Source organism: Erpetoichthys calabaricus, chromosome 3, assembly GCF_900747795.2.
Source record: "Erpetoichthys calabaricus chromosome 3, fErpCal1.3, whole genome shotgun sequence".
Classification (NCBI taxonomy): Eukaryota; Metazoa; Chordata; class Cladistia; order Polypteriformes; family Polypteridae; genus Erpetoichthys; species Erpetoichthys calabaricus.
Window position 1 is genome coordinate 265,499,194 of NC_041396.2, and position 22,926 is coordinate 265,522,119.

General features: G+C 37.7%; 1 protein-coding gene across 1 annotated transcript in view; it reads right to left on the reverse strand.

Annotated features, from left to right (window-relative positions):
• Positions 1-781: 781 nt before the first annotated feature.
• The window catches only part of si:dkey-111f13.5 (uncharacterized), a 57,414-nt gene continuing 35,269 nt past the window's right edge, over positions 782-22,926 (reverse strand). The window contains exons 5-6 of the mRNA XM_028796204.2: positions 20,746-20,815; positions 782-2,804 (exon numbers count right to left, since the gene is read on the reverse strand). Of these exons, the coding sequence (XP_028652037.2) occupies positions 2,631-2,804; positions 20,746-20,815 (244 nt within the window). The 3' untranslated portion in view covers positions 782-2,630. The remainder of the gene's footprint in view (positions 2,805-20,745; positions 20,816-22,926) is intronic.

A 22,926-nucleotide genomic window follows, 5' to 3' on the forward strand; every position in this document is an offset into this window, starting at 1 on the left:
CTCCGGTCTCTTCATTCCCTTCCTTGCTTCGCCACAGTATTCACGTCTTTCTGCTGATAACTGCAGCCTTTTTATTTAATCCACAGCTTCACTGCTGTTTTATTGTTCGTTTATTACGATTATAGTTATTGTGTAGGTATTTTAGACTTAGTTTACATTGTTCAGGTACCCATTTCCTTTATCGTTCCAACCGTACCCCCATTAACATGTCTATCGAGGTGATCACCATCGATCAAAGAACTGTCACTTACTGAGTGGTTTCCATGCCCGGAGATGGCGACTGCCTTTTCCATTTTCTGTGTTACATATTGCACGGCCATATCAGGCTCACTCATGATATCCGGAGGAACATTGTGTCTTATGTATTGAATGACTGTGACAGGTTCAAGGTGTGGACTGATGACGGTACAGGAGATAATTATACTACACAGGAGCACTATAAGAGTGAAATGCTTAAGCCCTTCACCTATGGTTCTGCATGTGAGTTGATGGCTGCCACTGATTTGTTCGGTTGTCACTTTCAAGTGTACCAAAATGGCCAAATATTTTATACCTTTGGACAACCGCCAATGCCTCTTAAACATCTTAGATTCACAGGTGACGATTTGAGTAGTGGACACTTTGATGTTTATGAATGTTTAAACTCTCTAAAGCTGGATGTGAAGTTATCGATGAAACCCATTTCAATTCAAATGCCTCCAATTTCCAGTAAGGCTCTGCTAATGCAATGACAATTAATAAGTCTCAGGGACAGACCCTACAAAAGATTGGCATTGATTTGAGGCAAGATTGCTTTTCACATGCCCAACTATACGTTGCATGCTCAAGAGTAAGCTCAGTGCACAGCTTGGTCATATTACAACCGGAGGGCCGAACTGACAACGTGGTTTACAAAGAGATCCTTAACAAATAATTATTGGCATATTTTCCCTCAGTTTAAAAAGGTTTACTTTTCTTCTTAATACAAATTTTAAAGCAGTACTTCGCCGCTGTGAAGCGCGGGTATTTTGCTAGTATATTATAAACTGATCCAAGCTCTCTGAACTTGTGAAGCTCCATTAGCACTGTTCACTACACTAGTATAATAAAAGTAATAATTCTGTTCTTTTCTGAAGTGTTTTTCTCATTACTCTAAGCACTTTTTAGTGAGAAGGGAGCCACTTTAACCAGCAGCAATGTGTAGCATCCACCTGGATCATGCAGCAGCAGCTATTTTTGTGCCAGTACACTCACCATACATTAGGTAGTGAGAGTGAGATGGACAGTTAAAGACGGGATGATTAGGGGCCAGAATGACTAGGCCATTAAGGGCAATTTAGTCAGGACATCGGGATACACTCTGTTCTCTCTGAAGGATGTCCAGTGATCTTTTATGACCACAGAGAGTCAGAACCTCGGTTTTACATTTAAAAATGGCACCATTTTTACAGCACAGTGACCCTATCATTACACTGAGGCATTGGGATCCACACTCGGACTGCAGGGTAAGCACTCCCTGCTGGCTCACCAGCACCTCTTCCAGCAGCAACCCAAGCTTTTCCAAGATGGTCTCCCATCCAAGTACTGACTGGGCTCAGACATGCTTAGCTTTAGGTGGATGACCCCTTCTGAAGTGCATGTAGTATGGCTGCTGTATGTCAGTATCTGAGAAGTATAGTAAACCAAAATCTAAATTTAGACATTCTCTACATTTTGTTTGATTAGCAAGGGCTGAAACTGTTATGTCCTGGACACCATAACATTTAAAAATATGATAAAATTATAGTACCTGCTTTTAGCAATTGATGAAGAAGAGGTACTTCTTCATCTTTGATTACCTCACAGTGCAGACTGCCATGTAAACCAACACATGCATATCTTTATACAGCAGACTAACAATAGAACATACTAGTCACACCCAAAGCATTCAAAATAAGAAAAACTTCATCTAATACATTACAAGAATGTTTTTTTTACCCTGTCCACATGTCTACATATTTTCAAATGATAGGCAGGTTGTGTGTCCCAAGGTACACAGTGTTAAACTGGACATCATGTAACCCTAGACGAAACATGTAACTTGTCAAAGACAAGTGGCCAAAAGGAAAGGGTGGGTTACTGTAGCATACATTGGGTACAATGATCTAAACATCATATCTGAACATCATTGACAATTAAATGAAAAAGGCTTTTCAGCTCAATTCCACAAGTTTAAAAAAGGCCCGGAGCAGTTTCAGAAACCTTTAAATTTACATTACAGAAACACAGCAGCAGTTCCAGTAACATTTACAGTTAAAGAAAATTAAACTGTCTCAACATATTTCAAGTCATTTCAAGCGGACAGACAGACAGACATGGTTATCGCAATAGGTACTTCACACATTATATGTGAACCCACATAACAAAGTATATCAATAACGGGCTGTGCAGTTCAGGCCAAAGCAACTGGGGTATCTGTGGAGTCATAGACTCCTCTAAAGATTCGGTAACTTGGTGGACTTCAGGATAGTTTGAGGTCCTTACAACCTTTATTTCCAGCCAAGATCTGAGAGACACTGAATTTATTCTTCCGAGTGTCAACAGCAGTCATTACAAGATAACGGAAAACATTCCCATAGTAATGGATGAATAAAATAAAACTCTGAAGTGCCCTAAATGATCCGATCCGAAGGGGCCTTGATCAGGTTCCTCTGTCCGGCATCAGTCTGCACAGCCTGGTCAGCCATCCCTGGAGGTTTGCCCAAGGTGCGTAGCTTCAGCAAGTAATCAGAGTGCAGGCCACAGTCGGTGAGGTCAATGAAACGCTTGTAGTTAACTTGCACCTCCTACAAGGGAAGAAATAAACAAATGACATTTTATAAGTTAGCAGCCCCCATACAAAAGTGTCTGTCTCGGCTTGCTCAATCAATGGTGTATAAGAAGAGTAGCACTAGTTTGTATTTTAGGAAAAAGAGTTATTTATCTAATGGATTATAACATCACAATGGTTCCATTCTGCATGGATCCCCATTGGTCAATTACTATGTCAGACGAGTTCATTGAGAGCACTGGTTACAAATGAAAGCCAGAAATTACTGCGTCATTTAAAAATGGATCTCTAAGACACAGTTTAGGTCATGAGTCCTGCAGCTGGTGGGCACTCAATTATAAGTTAAAACAAAGAGCATGATGGGGCTGAATGCAGTCAGCCGCAGTGGCTTCAGATTTTTGTTCCAACCTAATTGCTTCATGAGAAATCATTATATCGGAGAAATCAAGTTATATTTTTCTACTTCATTTTAGTTGTCTCACTTGTTAAGATTTTGATCTCTTAAGTGCTTATTTTAGTCTTAAACAGCTGTATTCATTGTTTTAACTGTTTCTTATTAGCAATAAGATGCAAATGACAAAGGAACCAGCAGTTCTATCCAGCTTGTCTCCATTTCCAACCGTATTTATTCATTATTCACTATTTAGTTTAATTAAGTACTCAGAAGGAAACTGAAGAGAAAGTGAAGAACGGAAAATTACTTATCCGTTTTAGGTTTCAAATCACTTGGATGATACATGAATTATTAGAAGGGAAAAACAAATCTATGATTTAAGAATGTACTGACATAGCAGAGTTAAGACACTAACAAGGTATGAAATTAAATAAGATCTTTTATTGGTGAGGATTGACTTCTAATTAAGTAAATGGGATGGAACAAAAACCTGTAGCCACTGTAGCTCTCTGGGATCGGAGTTGGCCACCTCTGGTCTATGCCACTGTAGCAAATTTATTTCTGTGATTTCTATGATTGGTTGCATTTCTATTTTTTCAAAGACTCGGGAGCTCTGCCTCCTGCTCACTTCGCTCACCAACCCCCGTGCGGGTGCTATGTGCTAGTCACTTCGTGGCTCTGCCACTCACATATGGGGAAGCAGATGTACAATTTAAACAGATTGTTATTTTCATGGGAATTGTTACATTTGCATAACAGAACTAACTATTTTACATTACAGTGAGTAATTAACCATATTAAAAAAGGGTAAAACGTAATAAATTGAAAGAAAATTATGTTTCATGTTACGTTAGTGGTATTCATTGGGTTATACGTTTTTGTTCTGTTTGGCTTTGAAATTAACATGAAAATACTTTTTAAACTTACACTTTTATTGTAAAACTTCAGTAAAATACAATGTTTGGAATTAACTTTTCGTCAATATCGCAGTGAATTTTGATTCCATGTTTGGAGTTACATCATGACAACACAACATATAACTGCCCGTGAGTGAATATCGTTTCTTTCTCTCTAATAAATAAACCGACTTTTTCGAATGTTTGTCCCTGTGATTATTAATTGTCATAGCAAAAGCTATTCTAACGGGAAACTGTAAACGTTTTAATACGAATGGCATATCATGATCTCCTTTGGTGTCTGATGTTTTCTGCGGAAGATGCACTACATTACCTTTGTTGTCACCCTGTTAAAATTTTACATGTCAGAATTGTTCGACCAATTTTGAATACAACTAATCTTGTCCTATTGCATAGCCCATCACTCAGACATAAATTTCACAATAACATTACGATACATCCTTCTTTCAACAGTAATTCGGCCTGTGGAAGACCAGACAGTGTTAACGGTTGTAGATATTCTACAGGATATTGTAAGTTGATGTTTTCATCTTCCGCACAATCACCACCAACTGTTTCAGCATAGTCTACTGATACGCATTTAACCAATCTGCTGTGTAACCGATCGACAATTTTCGCATTCATTCATTTGACTTCATTGTTTCTCGTGCTAGGATTGCCCGTGATATACTCATTTCTTCTGTTGATAACCCTTCGGGATGAAATTCTTCAATAAGATTTGGACATAATATGTTTTTTTTTATTGGGAACTTAAAGTGAGGAAAATTTAAAAATTCATAAGAGCTGAGAGCGCAGGAACTGTGTCTGACAAAAGCATTCACACGAATGAGAGGTGAGAGGACCGTGGGTATGGGCCATTAACCGTAAATGGTTGAGAGGAGGGCGGGATTTGAAAAAATCTCTTGGCAATAGTCTTGTTTTAAGATTTTCTTTTATAATAAAGAGATTATTTTTATATATTATTTTTTTTTGTTTTACCTATCACTCCGCCTCAACACTTCATTTCACCTGCTGTTATTTGAGATGTTTGCACATTCAGTTTCACCCAAAATTCTGTATAGTATTGTTGCTACATTTTTATATACAATAAATACATCTTCACTTTCTTGCTTAATTCTTTCTTCCCTATTAAGGTGTTGTTAATTTGGTAGCAAACTTTATTTGCCTTGTTTATTTTTTTTTTTAGATAGATAGATAGATAGATAGATACTTTATTAATCCCGATGGGAAATTCACAATTTTACAATTTCTTCATCTATCATTTCATCTTCATTATTATTATTAGGTACTTTCGTTTAGGCACTGCAAAACTGCATATACTTTTATGCAACAAGAGCTTAAGAAAGGCTTCTTTAGGCCTTGATAACAATTACAAAGCATCAGTAAAGTGGTTATTAATCTCTTTGCAGTGTGGCATATTAAGAGCCGATACTCTGGTAAAATGACTTCATGTGAATATGAAGGAATCACAGATCTTACACTGAAAGAAGCAATATCAAGAAAAATGTGCCTCATTTTTGCCACCTCTGACCTTTCCAAAGTGAATTTATTTTAGTAGGCTACATTGCAAAGATGAATCAACACTTTATTGATACTTTATAAGTGTAAGACCAAAGAAGCCTTTGTTAAGGTCTTCTTATCTAATTGTAATTTACAATTTAAACTGTAAACAAGTCAAGTTGCCTCCTTCGTGAGGGTGGTAACAACAAATTGAATTTCAGTAGACATAAGAATATAAGAAGTTTGACAATTGAATGGAGACCATTCAGTCCATCAGGCTCATTTATTTAACTTATACTTAAGCTGTCCCAAATCTCAACCAGGTACTTCTTACAGGTTGTCAAGGGTTCTGCTTCAACTCCATGTCTGGGTAGTCTGTTCCAATTCCCACAACTCTTTGCATAAAGAAATGTTTCCTGGCTTCAGTCCTAAATGCACCCCCCCCCATCCCCCCCCCCAACCCACCCTTTAATTTCCACTGATGTCTTCAAGTGCCTGATTCACAGTTATGTTGAAACAATTCCACTGGATCTACTTTATAGATAACTTTGAGGATTTTGAAAATGTGTATCAGGTCTCCACACCGTCTCCTCTGCTCAAGACTAAATCGGTTTAATACTCTGAGTCTGTCAGAGTAGACATGTCTTTAAATCCTTAGGTGCACCTGGTTGATCTGCTTTGTAAACAGCCTCTAACAAGTGAAAGAGGGAGAAAAGAGACACACTGGCAGCTAGTGAGGCCCTGTTCATGCCAGTGTGGGTGCTGACTTGTGTGTGTGAAGGGTGCCCCAGAAGGGCAATATTCAAGAGTATCAGCAAATGTCAGCAAAAGAAAGATATGACCTGTGTGTAGACATGCTGCATTCTTCCAGAATGCTGTAAGGCAGGCAACTCAGCAAGTGACAGGTACGTTTGCCCCAAGTTATGCCAATGAAAGGTACACAGTAAGTGAAACGGCAAGACTGGGAGATAAATGGAAGTCTTAACAATGGAAATGTTGAAATTGAAAGCACTGAAAACCTAGCATCTAAACCTAAAACATAACCCCAATTTATAGTTTAAACTGGAATTAAACGAAAGATTTGAAGACTTGAAACACACAAATGCACTTTTTTTCTTTTGAAATTCCGCAAAATTGTACAATCAATGGATTCATGAAGCTGATCTTGATAGCCCTTGACCTGTGATGTCTGTGTACCCTTGATGTTGCCTCTAGGAACCACTACAAAAACATGTAAAACCAGTAAATCCCTTGAATCAACAAAATGGCAGAAAGACACAAACTAATTATAATGATTATATCAATCAAAGACAAAAAAACTAATGTCATGAATGACTTGTGACCCCCCAAAATGTACAAGGGAACTGAAGAAAATAAGACACTATAATAACACAAAATAAATCATGATGACATCCACTAAGCAGGGCCATGATTGTTGACTAGAGGTAAGAATAACTCATGACCAACAGGGGGCAGCAAACAGTTCCAAGCACAGAGAAGTGTCAACATTTTGACTTTATCTTAGCCTTTTAGGTGGCATCACATGGTCCCAGATTGGAAGGAATGAGACCATGTAGCCCAGGGGCTCCCTCAAAGGCACGATAAAATGCTCAGGAGTGCAGTAGTTTTGGAGGCATCAGCAGTTACAATGGCTTGGTGACCCCAGATTTTACAGATCTATCCTGATCCTGGAAATAATTCTGAGGTTTGTCCGGAAATAATCCAACATGTGACATGTACAGAATGGTAGGCAACATGAAGAATGTCATATTGTAAAGTATCAGATCAGGAAAAGAAAAGAGAATATTTGGAAAAAGGGTAAGTGAGTGTTCGATAACCAAATGATCAGAATAAGCAATGAACAAAGTCTGAGGATGAGAACCAATTTGTAACTTGGAAGACAGAGAAAGTCAAAAGACACGCTACTATCAAGAAAGCCATAATAAACATGCACAGAAGTTGTCCAGAAATTTGACCAAAAGCTAAGTGTTATGCACACGTTGAAGTGTCCAGAGATAATTATGAGCAAGAAAAAATGATAACAATAACAAAGACGTGATCAGGAAAAGCAAGAGTCAGAAGTGTAATAACAAAACTAAACCAGTGCTATGTAGCAAGATGGTCATTTGTGCCAAATGTAATTCAATTCAGCTGAGAGAGAGAGAGACTGACAGGGAGAGTGACAAATGACAGCTGTAAGTCAGGTTTGGAAACAGGCAGAAAACATGTTATGGACACAAGCAGGTTATTTTAAAAGGTGCTGAGATCTGCTTGACCAATATGGTTTAAAACCCAGAATCTGTGAAGGTATGAATAACCAGCCAGTTCTTCTGGTAGTCACCCATATCTGACATGAATTCTATGAATATGTAATTATGTGCGTGTTTATAATGACAAGAATCCAGAACGACGTCAAAAGCATTTGACTCTGCCACCAACATTTCTCATGGATGTGTGTCAGCATTCTCCCACTTGGCTGGGATAGCCCTTTGCTTCTCTCCAGCCTGAATATGTACAGGTGCCGGTCATAAAATTAGAATATCATGACAAAGTTGATTTATTTCAGTAATTCCATTCAAAAAGTGAAACTTGTATATTAGCTTCATTCATTACACACAGACTGATGTTTAATCAAATGTTTATTTCTTTTAATGTTGATGATTATAACTGACAACTAATGAAAGTCCCAAATTCAGTATCTCAAAAAATTAGAATATTGTGAAAAGGTTCAATATTGAAGACACCTGGTGCCACACTCTAATCAGCTAATTAACTCAAAACACCTGCAAAAGCCTTTAAATGGTCTCTCAGTCTAGTTCTGTAGGCTACACAATCATGAGGAAGACTGCTGACTTGACAGTTGTCCAAAAGATGACCATTGACACCTTGCACAAGGAGGGCAAGACACAAAAGGTCATTGCTAAAGAGGCTGGCTGTTCACAGAGCTCTGTGTCCAAGCACATTAATAGAGAGGCGAAGGGAAGGACAAGATGTGGTAGAAAAAAGTGTACAAGCAATAGGGATAACCGCACCCTGGAGAGGATTGTGAAACAAAACCCATTTAAAAATGTGGGGGAGATTCACAAAGAGTGGACTGCAGCTGGAGTCAGTTCTTCAAGAACCACCACACACAAACGTATGCAAGACATGGGTTTCAGCTGTCGCATTCCTTGTGTCAAGCCACTCTTGAACAAGAGACAGCGTCAGAAGCATCTCGCCTGGGCTAAAGACAAAAAGGACTGGACTGCTGCTGAGTGGTCCAAAGTTATGTTCTCTGATGAAAGTAAATTTTGCATTTCCTTTGGAAATCAAGGTCCCAGAATCTGGAGGAAGAGAGGAGAGGCACAGAATCCACGTTGCGTGAGGTCCAGTGTAAAGTTTCCACAGTCAGTGATGGTTTGGGGTGCCATGTCATCTGCTGGTGTTGGTCCATTGTGTTTTCTGAGGTCCAAGGTCAACGCAGCCGTCTACCAGGAAGTTTTAGAGCACTTCATGCTTCCTGCTGCTGACGAACTTTATGGAGATGCAGATTTCATTTTTCAACAGGACCTGGCCCCTGCACACAGTGCCAAAGCTACCAGTACCTGGTTTAAGGACCATGGTATCCCTGTTCTTGATTGGCCAGCAAACTTGCCTGACCTTAACCCCATAGAAAATCTTTGGGGTATTGTGAAGAGGAAGATGCAATACGCCAGAACCAACAATTCAGAAGAGCTGAAGGCCACTATCAGAGCAACATGGGCTCTCATAACACCTGAGCAGTGCCACAGACCGATCGACTCCATGCCACGCCGCATTGCTGCAGTAATCCAGGCCAAAGGAGCCCCAACTAAATATTGAGTGCTGTACATGCTCATACTTTTCATGTTCATACCTTTCAGTTGGCCAACATTTCTAAAAATCCTTTTTTTGCATTGGTCTTAATTGATATTCTAATTTTCCAAGATACTGAATTTGGGACTTTCATTAGTTGTCAGTTATAATCATCAACATTAAAAGAAATACACATTTGAAATACATCAGTCTGTGTGTAATGAATGAATCTAATATACAAGTTTCACTTTTTGAATGGAATTACTGAAATAAATCAACTTTGTCATGATATTCTAATTTTATGACCAGCACCTGTATGTATACAGGATTACACATAATATTCTGGGAATGAATGTTATATTTTAAAGCAAATTAAATACATATATCTCTTTCAGTACCATACTTATCTCTTGTAATTATTTTCCACTTATGTGTAGAAAAGGGATTGTATTGGCTCTAGTCAATTCTGCATCAACAAACACATCCCAGGGGAGAAAGAGCGCCACTGCTGGATACAGGCTACCAAGAACCAAAGGAAAAGTCAATGCTGAAGAGTCAAAGATAAAGTGAAAGTTGAAACTCAAATCCTACCATTTGGACCAACTTGGGAAATAAGCTGACAGTAAACATTCTTTTGAAGTTTTTTTGCCCACCAAGGCATAATGTGTATTGTGAATGCTGTCATTTTTATAGAGTAACGTCCATTGCATCATGTGACAACAGAGGTCACATGATTGTCAAAACAGTATCGCATACATAAAGAAAACCAAGATGATAACAAAAATCTACTTTTAAATTCAAACCAAAACGTAAAATGATGTCAGAAATGTATTCCTCATTTTTCAAAACTCTAAAACATGCAGGAAAAAAAAACTGCGTATAAAAGGTTGTCTACAATACTCTAGTAACTGTACTGCCATCTTAAATAGTCATTGTGTGATAATGTCACACTTGTGTCAGCTCCAGTCATATAGTACCAACTGTCTTAACCACCAGTAAACAATATGACCATGGCCATTCATCAGTAAGTATAATGAAATGGTGACGCAAATGTCACGAACATACATTTATTATTTTATTCCTTAGTTTAAGAATTTTTGGAAATCTGGCAACCCTGGTGAGGACAGAAAGGCAAAGACATAGGAAGCGATCAAGATATGTGAGACATTAAATATCGGAAAACGTAAACTATAAATAACACCTATCGCTAAATCTAAAGCTGCCCAGGACAACATCCACTCCTTGACATTTCAGGAAGCTTTTCTAAGACAGTTTATATCCAGATTTTGCTATTTATTTTATTTTCTATTATATTGTCTTCTATTTTATATTATTTTATGATAATAAATACCACATTATTTTATTACCACTTTTATATTTTCTATAGTTTTTTATTTAGAGTGATTGAAATAATAAGAGGGCTTCAGGTGTGAGTTAAAATTGCTACATTTTTGGCCAAAGTAACGAGGCTACTGAGGTCACTCCTTAATAATTAGAACAACTGCAGTAAAAGTAAGACATTGTTTGGATGATAACTGACAAATAACCAAAACATTTGTGCTTTTATGTGTGTCACGAGGACAACCGCGTGTTTGTTAGAGCTGGTGATACTCATTCCCTGTGTAGAGAATCTCATGCAGAATATTGTGGTGTGATTGTCTATTGGCATCACTCGAGACGTTATCTGGCTAGGATCACTATGTGTATGTGTGTGTGTTAATCTTCAAGGGCGAAAGTAGATGAACCTGATATATGTACTTGGTAAGTCTCACAAACTTCACTATAATACAATGACAAATTTCCCTGGCTTCAAAAGTCACTTTGTTTATTTTCTCACATGTCCCTGGGTTTAGTCTTTCAGTTTGTGCATTGGATTTATGGCTCCTTGCTCTGTCTTTCTACATCGTGCTCTGTCATTCTGTTCTCTGTTCCTTTCCTCCTTTCTTATGTAAAAAAAGCTCTCAAAATGGTGGCGTAATTATACCGACATAAACATAAAAATAATTAAATAATAGTGTAAAAAAGGAATATTAATTTCAAGCGATGCATAAATAATAAGATTCACATCAACAAGGAGATTTAAGGTTACCTCAAACCCAGAGGCAAAATGAATCTTGAGTCCATGGGTAAGTTGGGATGGAAGCTCAGCAGGCAACAAAAAGAAGGTTTAGATAGAGAGAAAGATAGGAACTGGAGTACGGAGGGGAGACTCTCTGTGTATTTGTTAGGTGGGCAAGTGGGTATGCCATCCCACCACACTGGCAGAGACACAAGACCTAGAACTCAGCAAGGCAGCACACGAGCCTGTTTTGACCATTTTGCTTTACACTTTTTTTTGCTTCCTGTGCTCATCTCTCTCTCTAATAGATTGTAATATAAACTTATTTTCAGTGTACCATGAAGTCACCACCTATCACTCACCTTTAAAGAAAAACATCAACATCAAGTTGTCTGCATCATATATAGCACATTTTGAGAGGAATAATGAACCAAAGCTGGCTGTGCTTATTACACTAATCAGCCTGTTTTTAATGTAAAGGATGCGCAAAAAAAAAGCCAATTTCTTTTATCTGCATCAGATCGCCATTGGTCCCAAAATTAGTCAGCACCATAAGGCTTTCTATGTCACTTTTAGCAGAAACAAATTAAAGACCCAAACAGATACCCCCAGAGATGTTAAAAGAAAAAGAGTTGAGGACCCTCACCACTTCTGCAGGCTATATACTTGGCCGCACCATAAGAAGGTTCAGGACAAGTCTGAATAAACAACTGATGCTGTCACCCTTGCCTCAGCCAAGCCAAACAGGACATTGGCTGAATCATTTATGGGAGTCAATCTCCACCCCAGACCATACCCCCCCCCATGCGAAGAAATGATACCCACACTCACTTTGGACAAAGAGCTGGCTCAAGCAGGTGGGGAGCTATAAAGTTGACCCCGAGCTGAAATTTTGATTGGCATGCTTCTTTCAATTAATATTATGGAAAGATTGAATCATGGCTTCCGGCTTCATCTGTAAAAGCAGAAGGCTCCCTCACTCCCACCCTCCTCCCCTCATTGCTGGGTAAACATGGTGCCTTGGCCAACACTAACAGGCAGAGTCACCTGCTTGCATTAGAGAAAGCAAACTCTGTGCCAACATAAAGAAAGGCATCACACAACAACAAGCCACATGTATGCAGGTCCACCTATGCCACTTCATTTATCAAATCAGACATGTCTGGGTGCTTTGTGGTTACACGGCTTTTCTAGTCCCATTGAGTGTTCAATTACTGTCTTTATTGATTCACTACTGCTGGAAAGTTAAAGGAAAAGCAGTGGCAGCTCTCCCTAGGGGATAAAGGCTGATAGAAAGCTAAAGGGAAGGCTCTGGCAGTGCCCCCTAGAAGATGATGGCTGAAGGAATGCTAAAGACGAAGCCGAGGCAGCTACCACTAGATTGCAAAGCCCAATGGAAATCTAAAATGAAGGCTGTGTCAGGGCACTCTACCGCACTGGGTTTCAATTTTTTGACTTACTGACTGGCAGAAGACTGAGAAATCTTCATGGACCAGGGAAGATGAAAATATAATACATTTATTTAATCTGTATACTAATTTGTCCAACCAGTACCTAAAGTAGAAATACATTAAGTGGCAGTTCACTCTTTGTAAGTCTGATTTGTCAATGGAGCTGCAATGTATTAACATTTGCTTGGAAAGTGGAGAGGGAAGGACCTTGCAGTTTTGAGCATCAAGATTTACTAACATTAGATTGGAGACATGGGTTCTCCTCCTTCGTTTTGAGCATCCAAATTTACTAACATTGGATTAAACAGCCTTTCCCCCTTGCAGTTTCGAGCGTCAACATTTACTAATATTAGATTGGAGGCGTGGGTCCTCCCTTCTTTGTTTTGAATGTCCAGATTTACTAAAATTAGACAGGAGGTACGGGTTCTCGTTCTTTGTTTCAAGCATCCAGATTTATTAATGTTAGATCGGGAAGCATTCCCCCTTGCAGTTTCAAGTGTTGAGATGAGTGTCTTATTATAATTCCAATAGCCAAACTTAAAAGAAGTGGTGAGACAGCCTTCTGCTATTATGCACCTAAAATCTGGAATAGCTTACCAATAGAAATTTGCCAGGCTAATATGGTGGAGCAATTTAAAAAACTGCTAAAAAGCCATTATTATAGCTTCATTTTAATGTAACCCTGATATTCTGTATATGCATTTAATTATTGTTTTTATAATGGCTCCGCAATCCGCACTAAACCCTACTTTCTTTTTCCTGTGCCATGACCACCTGATCAAAGCAACATGCAGTCCCTACATTGATGGATTGAAGACCAGAGGTCCACAGGACCATCATCATCAAATTCTTCAATGTTAAGCTTGAAAACCATGAGGACTGATTGAGATCATTTATGTTAGGTAGAATGCCTACAGGGGGCTGGGTGGTCTCGTGGCGTCGGAACCCCTGTAGATTTTGGTTTTTTTTTCTGCAACCCCCTAGAGTTTTTTTTTTCTGTCCTTCTGGTCATCGTATCTTTATTCTTTGTTACTTAGTATTGCCTAATCTTACTTTTATGTTTTTATTTTTCCTAAACTTTTGTTTCTTCATCTTGTAAAGCACTTTGTATGAAAACATGTTGTTGTTGTTGTTGAGATTTACTAATATTACATTGGAGGCACAAGTCCTCCTTCTTCATTTCGAGAGTCCACATTTACTAACATTAGATTGAAGTTGCGGGGCCTCCATCTGCGTTTCGAGTGTCCAGATTTACCACAATTAGATTGGAGGTGTGGGTATTCGTTCTTCATTTCAAGCATCAAGATTTATTAACATTAGACTGGAGACCTTTCTCCCTTGCAGTTTTGAGCATCATTATTTACTAATATTAGACTGGAGGCATGAGTCCTCCTTCTTCGTTTTGGATGCCCACATTTACTAACATTAGATTGGAAGTTTGGGTCATCCTTCTTTATTTGGAGTGTCCAAATTTACTAAAAGTAGATTGGAGGTATGGGTTCTTGTTCTTCATTTCAAGTGTTCAGATTTACTAACATCAGATCTGAGAGTTTTCCCCCTTACAGTTTAGTTTGGAGTTGCACATCCATCTCAGAGTTTTGATCGTCTAGATTTACTAACATTTCCCCATTGGAGTTTTGAGTGTCCAGACCCAACATGAAACATTTTTTGTTCTAAATGTTACCTAAATGGAAAATTGTGTCATGTTGTGTTTCACATACACTAAAAAAAATGACCTTGGTATTAACTTATCCTTGGGACTGGCAAAAATATTCTACAGACTGGAGGTTGGGAAACAGAACAAAGCTAACAAAATGACGACTGTTACAGCACCCCAAGTGGTACTGGTTAAAGGAAAACTAAAAGGAAAGGTGTAGAAATATTCAGTATAGCAGTACAGTTGTGTGTCCAGCACAAGAAATGGGAAAAGTGGTGCAAGGCCCCAAAAAATTAGCCACGGAGCAGGCCTGAATCCCCCTACCATACCTAGAAAAAGTACTCTAAAAAGCAGCCTGCCTAATTCCTAGGCTGGCCTTGGCATATGCTAGGTCTTTATTGAGCTACAGTTTTTTAGGTTCAAAAAGTCCAAAAAAATCTGAATACCCCTCAAAGGAGGGGGTAACCATCAACCACTGGCTTGTACAAGAAAGGCAAACAAAGAATCATTATGAAAGAAAGGATTATTTCCAAACTTGAAAAAAACATTGCAAAATACTCAAAATAGCAAGAACAGACAAAATGATTTACCTAAAAGGCAATCTTAAGAAACACAGTTCCAAATTGACAAATCCAAAACGAAGAACCCAAAACCAGTGTAGAGAAGTCAAATAGACTATAGAAACAGAAGAAAACAAGCACAATACTTAGAGCTAATACCCACCTTAATCACCAAAGCACATTCAAATGAACCGCAAGGGACTGCGTTTCCCATAAACCTTTATAGGGCTTGGGGCAGTCCCTCACCAGAGATGGAAAAAAAATGTAAAAAAAGAAGAACAAAAATGAAGTATAAGCTAGGGGAGGAACCCTGGTTTAACCATAACATAGAGGACAATAATTAAGCAAAAGTGAAGGGAAAGCTAATGGGAAAGGAAACGTTTGCTGTGGCAAACATTCTTAGAGGACAATGGCTGAATCTAAATCTAAATGGATGGCTGGTGGATACTTAACCCGGGGCTGTGACAGTGCTCTCTAGATGATGAGGCTGGAAGTGATTTGAAAAGTGGTTCTAGACATGGCAAAAGAAGGAAATAAGGCCTCTAAAATGAGCCACAAAGCCGACTTGAGCCTTCATTGGACTGTCTAAAAACAGACTAGATGTCATGATTTATATTTTCATCAATTTTATCCTGAATTCTAAATGATGTTATACATGTTTTGACATTAGTTTTTATGATTGGAAACATTATTTAAAAGTTTATTATTTAACGTCAGTCTTGACACTTTTTTGTTTTGATGATGGGTGCCGCTCTGTTGGAGTTTTTGCGTTCCCGTTTCCATAGAAGTCAATCCTAAAATGCGTTGGAACAGCACGCCATTATAAAGGTTATCCAATCAGTTCCTTCATATGCAAGATTGACTTGTACATCGTTTCTTGATTTATGCCTTTCCTCCCAGTCTTTTGTCCTAAAAAACTATCTCCAGTCAGCACACTAGCCCCTAGACAGCCAGTCAAAAATGTGTACCTTCAGGCTTTCGGCGAAAATGCCAAAATACCAGGCTTAGGGCTAAAATGTGGAGATGCCTTTAAAAATTGAAAATGCAATCAAACTTCCAAAATATTTAAAAATGTTTTACAGTGGATACTGTAAAACCCTGGTTTGTAGAGACCATACCAACAGGAATCATTATAAATTGAGGATTTAATACCAAAAATAGGAAAACAAGAAAAAGGACAAAAAGCCAAGCTGAGGAGAACAAGTCTAACGAAAGCGAAACCCAATGATAGAAGCAAACAAATCACAAAAACAAAATAGTAACTAAAAAGAAAAAGCAATACTCATGAACAACATTTTAAAAAATCAATCAGCCACTGCTGGGTTCTTCTCTCTGACCTGAATACAAGAGCAGAGGAAAGAGACAAGAGCAGTGATATCAAGGTGGATCCACCTCCTGGGGTTATCACCAACAAAGTACAAGGAATAGAGGGACATTTAAAGATATAGAATGTATATATTTAATAATAAAGAAACAAAATAATAAATTACATAAAAATATAAAAAATACTAATTTAAAAATAACAAAAAGAACAATAAAGATAAGCCAGGGTAAAAACCTCGATCACAACTGAAACCAGACCAAAATAAAAGCTTGAGGGTAGAGGATGGCAGGTGAATGTTGATGCACAGCCAGCTCTGTTTATCTACAGTAGTTTGCATGGATTAACCAGGGCTCCATCCCTAGCCTACGTGTTCCTTTATTTAGTCTGATTATTTTGTTATCTGTTGTTGATTATTTTTAGTTATTTTTCTATGGTATTGTTTATTTCTGTCTGTTATTTTTCATTTAACATATCTTGGGTTTTTTAACCACTATGTTATTGTTTTATATGTTTGCTAGCTGTGCTAACCATCTAAGATAGGATGAAATTTAAATAAATCAGCGTAGACCTCTGTATTAACATTTGAAGTGCATCATCTATTGGAATGTATTTTTAATGCATGCAGTAATAAAATGCATTATATTTGTCATTCCAACAGATGGAGCATCACAGACATGTTTAGTTTTTAGTATTAAAATGCATTGCTATAAATGCACCATCTGTTGGAACAACAAATGCCAATGCAATGCATATGTCTCTACTATATGCCATTTGGTATTGGATTCATAAAACCAGTGCTAATGTTTGTGATACACCATTTGTTGGAATGACAAATGAAATGCATTTTATTACTACAAATGTTTGCAATACACCACCTGTTAAAATGACAGAAACATAACAATCAGCCAGGCACACAGACTCAGAGACACTTGTCATGTTATTAATTTGGGTTTTGTTAATTATATTCCACATATCTTATATATTTAATCTAAGGGATAAAGGCCACATGATGCTGCATACTGACAAGGGCTCACTCTCAGCCTTACTTAAGTGCTTAAATCTTCAGTCTAGTGCTAAGGCATTCTGTTTTGCGCATTCCTGAATTCCCTTATTTCAGTGTTTTTGAAGGTACTCATGTTTAATTGCCTGGCATTTGAACTTTGCTTTCATTTCTGTTTTTCCAATATTAGATTGTGGACTTGGTTTTTCCTTTGTTAGGTTTACTTTTCATTTTTTTAATCTTTTTTGATTCTTCGATTTCTTTCTAATCCTTTTTTAGTAAAAAAACATAATAAAGGCATAGAAAAAAATATTACTATTTATTTTTCATTTCAAATCTAAATGACTGTGTTCTGCTGTATTATTGGATTATATGATAGGACCAATGAGTTAGATAATTTAACTTCTGATCATTTACAAGATCACTTTCCCAATCTCCCTTTAAAAGATTCAGCCACCTTGGGGCTGTCAGCTAAAAAGTAATTTTCAGTTTAAGAGCTTTGCTCAAATTCCGTAGCATTATAGGTGGAACCCCAGGAACTGGGGCCACCATGACATCACTGTTTAGGACCACCCACATCTTTATATTCTGGCTGAAGGCTCAGTCTAGAAATGATTCTTTTAGAGTTTGTTGAGTGTTTATGATTGAAGTAAGTGCTGTTTGGATCCTCTGTACTGCATTCTTTGATTCAACGTTTGGATTTTGAATTGGAGTTGTATGCCTTGGATTGTCTTTTCATGTGTACCCCTTCTGCCTTTTATTTGTTTATTCTTTTTTATTATTTAATAAATCTTTAATATATTTAAGAAACTTCTATTTTGTGTTCACCTAAAAGCCAGAGGTTTGTGGTTTCTCTCTCCCTTGAAGGGCACTGCTGTGCATTTTTGAGTATTTTTAACTTTCAAAAGCTTTAACCCCTAAGTAGGCCTGGAAGCTTGTCTGTCAAGTTTGGGGCCTGGTTGCCTGGAATGAGGCTTATTTTGGGGTCAGACTCAGTGAAGCCCTGATTGGTGACATTTGGAGGCCTACTCACCTTGTTTGCTGCTAATCACAACAGCAATGGGAATAAGTCACCACTCATATGACAAAAAATAATTCCAATAGCAACATCTATAGCTCTCAGTAAAAGACTAAGATTTACAGCATGATGAAAATAAAATCATTAACAAATTTTCAAAACTCTGATGGTGCTTTCGGACAATCTCTGTATTTAATTTCCTTACAAGAAAATGCTGTGTCCCCGTAACATGCAGGTTATAGAAGAAGGCACACCCAGGTTTTTACAGGGACCACTTCTAGCCTTGCAATAGAATTATGATGGTGAACTTTATGAAAAAGTAATACCTGAAGTAAATATTTATATTTTTACTTTTTTTTCTTTAGATGATCACATTTTTTGTCCATCTACAGCTAGTGGCCAAAAAGTTGGAAACACTTAAGTAATTTATAACTAACAAGTATGTTGGTGTGGTTTCTTTGATCAGGACTCATTACATATAATTAGAAGCAGTAGGCCATATTTTGAAATACTTGGCAGAACTTAATTTTTTAATTCTAGATGGCATTGTACAGAATTACCGTATATACTTGCGTTTAAGTTCTTCTGCAGATAAGGCAGGGCTTGATTGTACTGTATAATTTCCGGTATTTTATAATGTCGGTCATATACAGTAAGTCGAATGCGGAAAACTCACGCTATTGGTCCAAGAGATTATGATATGCTAACATCCACCTGAGAGAGTAACCACGGAGCACACTGCCTTTTTTTCTATGCATTGTGCCCTACGCGACCACACGGTAATACACGAACTATTCTGAAGCGAAGTTTGCACTCTTTTGTGTTTTTTGTATCTCACACCCTCATACACCTTTATCGTAAGAGCATCCCTTATCTACAATGGAGCGTTCGATCAGAAGAAAATATGAAGCTGGTTTTAAATTAAAAGTTGTTGAAGCAGAGAAAGAAATTGGTAACTGTGATGCTGCAACAAAATTTGATGTGTCTTAGAAACTGGTGCGAGATTGGAGTAAGCGAAAAGATGTAAAAAGAGAACAAAAATTAAGTGTTGTATAAGTCAGGGTCTGATTTTGTGATCGATTTTTCAGGTTTCAAGACCCGATTTATATGCGAATATATATGGTAGTAATGTTGAGCCTGAGGTGATCACCTTTGTAAATGTATGAGCTGCTTCAATGACAAATTTCACAGAGAAAGAACACCTCAGATGATTGGTCTCAAAGATGTGAACATTACCATGAATTAGTGTGAGGTGCAAGGCTGAACAATCAGATGTTAAGACCTCAAGGAGTAGCTTAATCAACAACAGTATGACAAGAAATCTAGGAAGCCAAGAGAAAAGGCCAAACAGATGAAGATTAGCAGGAGATGGGATGGAAGTTGTAAATGGGATTGCATCACCAAGATGTCTATTCAACTAGAAAAATACAATTAGGTTGAAAATGATCAGATAAGAGTTGTTTAAATACATAAACGTATGGAGGTTAATAAAGAGAAAATAAAGATGTTAAATAATAATATGCCAAACAGAACTGACCAGGGCAGGCATTATTAGATGGGGCAGTTTTTGTCCTCTTCCCACCCATTTTAACAGTGTTTTAGCATTACAGTACAGTATCTGTCTATCACCCCAATCAATCCATAACTCGACTGCTTTGTGACTGGAAGTAGCTTATAAACACTGTTTCAGGGCTGCTTGCTACAGGAGATACAAAATTAAAAGTGTTCACCCACAAGTCCTCCAAGACCATCATCTTTCTCTTTTGGATGTGGATTTACTTGGATCATGACAGCTGGGACACAAAGTCAAAGAGGCGAGATTATGTTGGTTTGGATGTGTGCAGAGGAGAGATGCTGTGTATATCGGGAGAAGCATGTTAAGGATAGAGCTGCCGAGCAAGAGAAAAAGAGGAAGGCCTAAGAAAAGGTTTACGGATGTGGTGAGAGAGGACATGCAGGTGATGGGTGTGACAGAGCAAGATGTAGAGGACAGGAAGATATGGAAAAGGATGATCCACTGTGGCAGCCCTTAATGGGAGCAGCCGAAAGAAGAAGAAGAAGATATTCTCTTCCTCCAGCACATTGCTACTATTATATAATATCTCTGCTGGCCAAGGCTCCATCCTGATGCTAAACTTGTGCATTACCTCAATGTACACTTGGATGATCAAGGCTCAGGTATCACTGATAGAACTGTTGTCATCTGTCATGTGAAATGACCAAAACAGACCTATCGGAGTCAGTCTTACCAAACCCCAACATACCTTAAACTCTTTTTCATACCGCATCTTCTCTCTGGTTACTCTGCTCACCTCGTGTCTCAGTCGTGCAATTCTGTAAGTGAAAGAGAAACAGCAACAGATCTGGACTTCCATGAACTTGTCATGAGTTACTCGCTCTGATCCTTCCCACTTGCGGTTATACACCCTCCATGCTCCAACCCCTTTGTAACACACAATTTGTCTTCCTCCCGAATGCCACTCCCCTAAGCCCCACAGCTTTATGTAATCAGATAAACTCCACCTTTTTTTTCAAAACATGTCTTTAAAAGTTAGTGCACTGCATACTTTTGCAAACAAATAAGCAAATGAATTTGAGATATCCTTAAATAGAAAAGTGAAATTCATTTCAAGAAATCCTGAAATAGGTTTTTGACAATTTGCAAAAACTTCTGTGATATTTCACAATGAATTCCTCTGTATTTCAAGATGTCTACTATACTTTATGCATTTTGTGATATGTCAAAGATATCTAAAAAACAGTTACTGTAAGAATTCTTATTTTCTAAAGGAATTTACTATGCATTTTGAAGGGTATGAAAATGAATTTTTATCTAGTAAATACTGTGAAATGCATTTCACATCTCTCTGAATGGTCAGGACATTATTTTACAGTATCGTAAATGTCATTTAACTTATCTTTAATTGTACTCTAAATATTTTAGAATGCTATTTCAATGTATTTAAGTAATGTAATGTCTTTTTAAAGTTACTCTAAAATGCACTTCAGATATGTGAAAGTTCAAATAAAGATATCAAAGATGAAGAAGAAAGACATTTTAAGATACCGCAAATCTAATTCAAGGTTTCTCTAAATGTATTTTAGATGTCTGAAATATGAGTGAATTTGACCACATCTCAAATACATTTTACAGTGTCTTAAGTTTTCATTCTCAGAATTAATTTTGAGATCTCTCAGTTTGCATTTGAAGATATTTTAAACTATTTCCTGTAAAATTTCCCATTTTTAAATAGCACTCCTTGTCATTTTAAAATACTTCAAATGCATTTGGGATATCTGAAATTGCACAGGAGGTTATTTTCAGATACCTGGAAATGCATTTCAAAATAATGTCGAGTGCATTTAGAGATATCTTTAAATGACGGGAAGTCCTTTTAGAAATAATTGGGAAAAGTTATTTTAAGATATCTACTGTATACATGCATTTGAGATATCTCCCAAGTGAAGAGGAAGTAATTTCAAAAGATGTTCAAAGTATTCTTACTAAGTGCACTTTCACTTAGAGGAAAAGCCAAAAATGTTTGTTTTTTTTTAAAGGTTACTAACCCCATGCACTTTGCAGTGACGCCTGAGAAAAATTTTAATCTCATAGATTACAAATTTTTTTTTTTCTCTGCCATTGTTACAAAGCACAAGCGGTAAGTCATATATTTAACAAATTATAATTTTAGAGTGCAGTATTCCTTTAAGAAACCAAACTGCCTTTTGGAAAAGCTGCAAACCTGAAAGATGTCGCAGGGAGAGCGGAAAGGATCTGAAGACTACCTTACATCTACATCTGAGAATGTAAGAGACTCTGGGAATGTAAAGTAGGATACATTAAACATTCTCACACTCAGCTGGTAACACTGTGAGAATTGCCACCTTAGGAGCTCTGTTATACTTTATCAGAAGAGCAGCTCATCCGAGGATGAAAAGGTTGAAGATCTGGGGCCTCATGCATAATGCTGTGCGTAGAATTCACACTAAAACAAGGCGTACGGACAAAAGCGGAAATGTGCGTAAGCACAAAAAAATCCAGATGCATAAATCTGTGCGTTCGGCAGCTTCCACGTTCTTCTGCTACATAAATCCCGGTCAGCGTGAAAGTAATGCGTGCGCCTGCCGTCACTCCCAAACTCCTCCCAGAATTACGCCTCTTTGAATATGAAAATCAATATAAATAGCCCTTAAGCTCAGCATTCTGTGCAAAGGCAATGGCAAAAGCATGGGGGAAAATAGAAGAATTTCAATGAATATCTAGTGGAGGCAAGGAAAAACGTACTATTTGTTGGTTTAAACAGTGGTATAAACAACAAAAGGAAGTTGATCAAGTGACATAGAGTGTCAGAGAAACTCGAAAGCTCAAGTTCACAATAATAATAATAATAATAATAATAATACATTTTATTTATATAGCGCCTTTCCCATGCTCAAGGCACTTA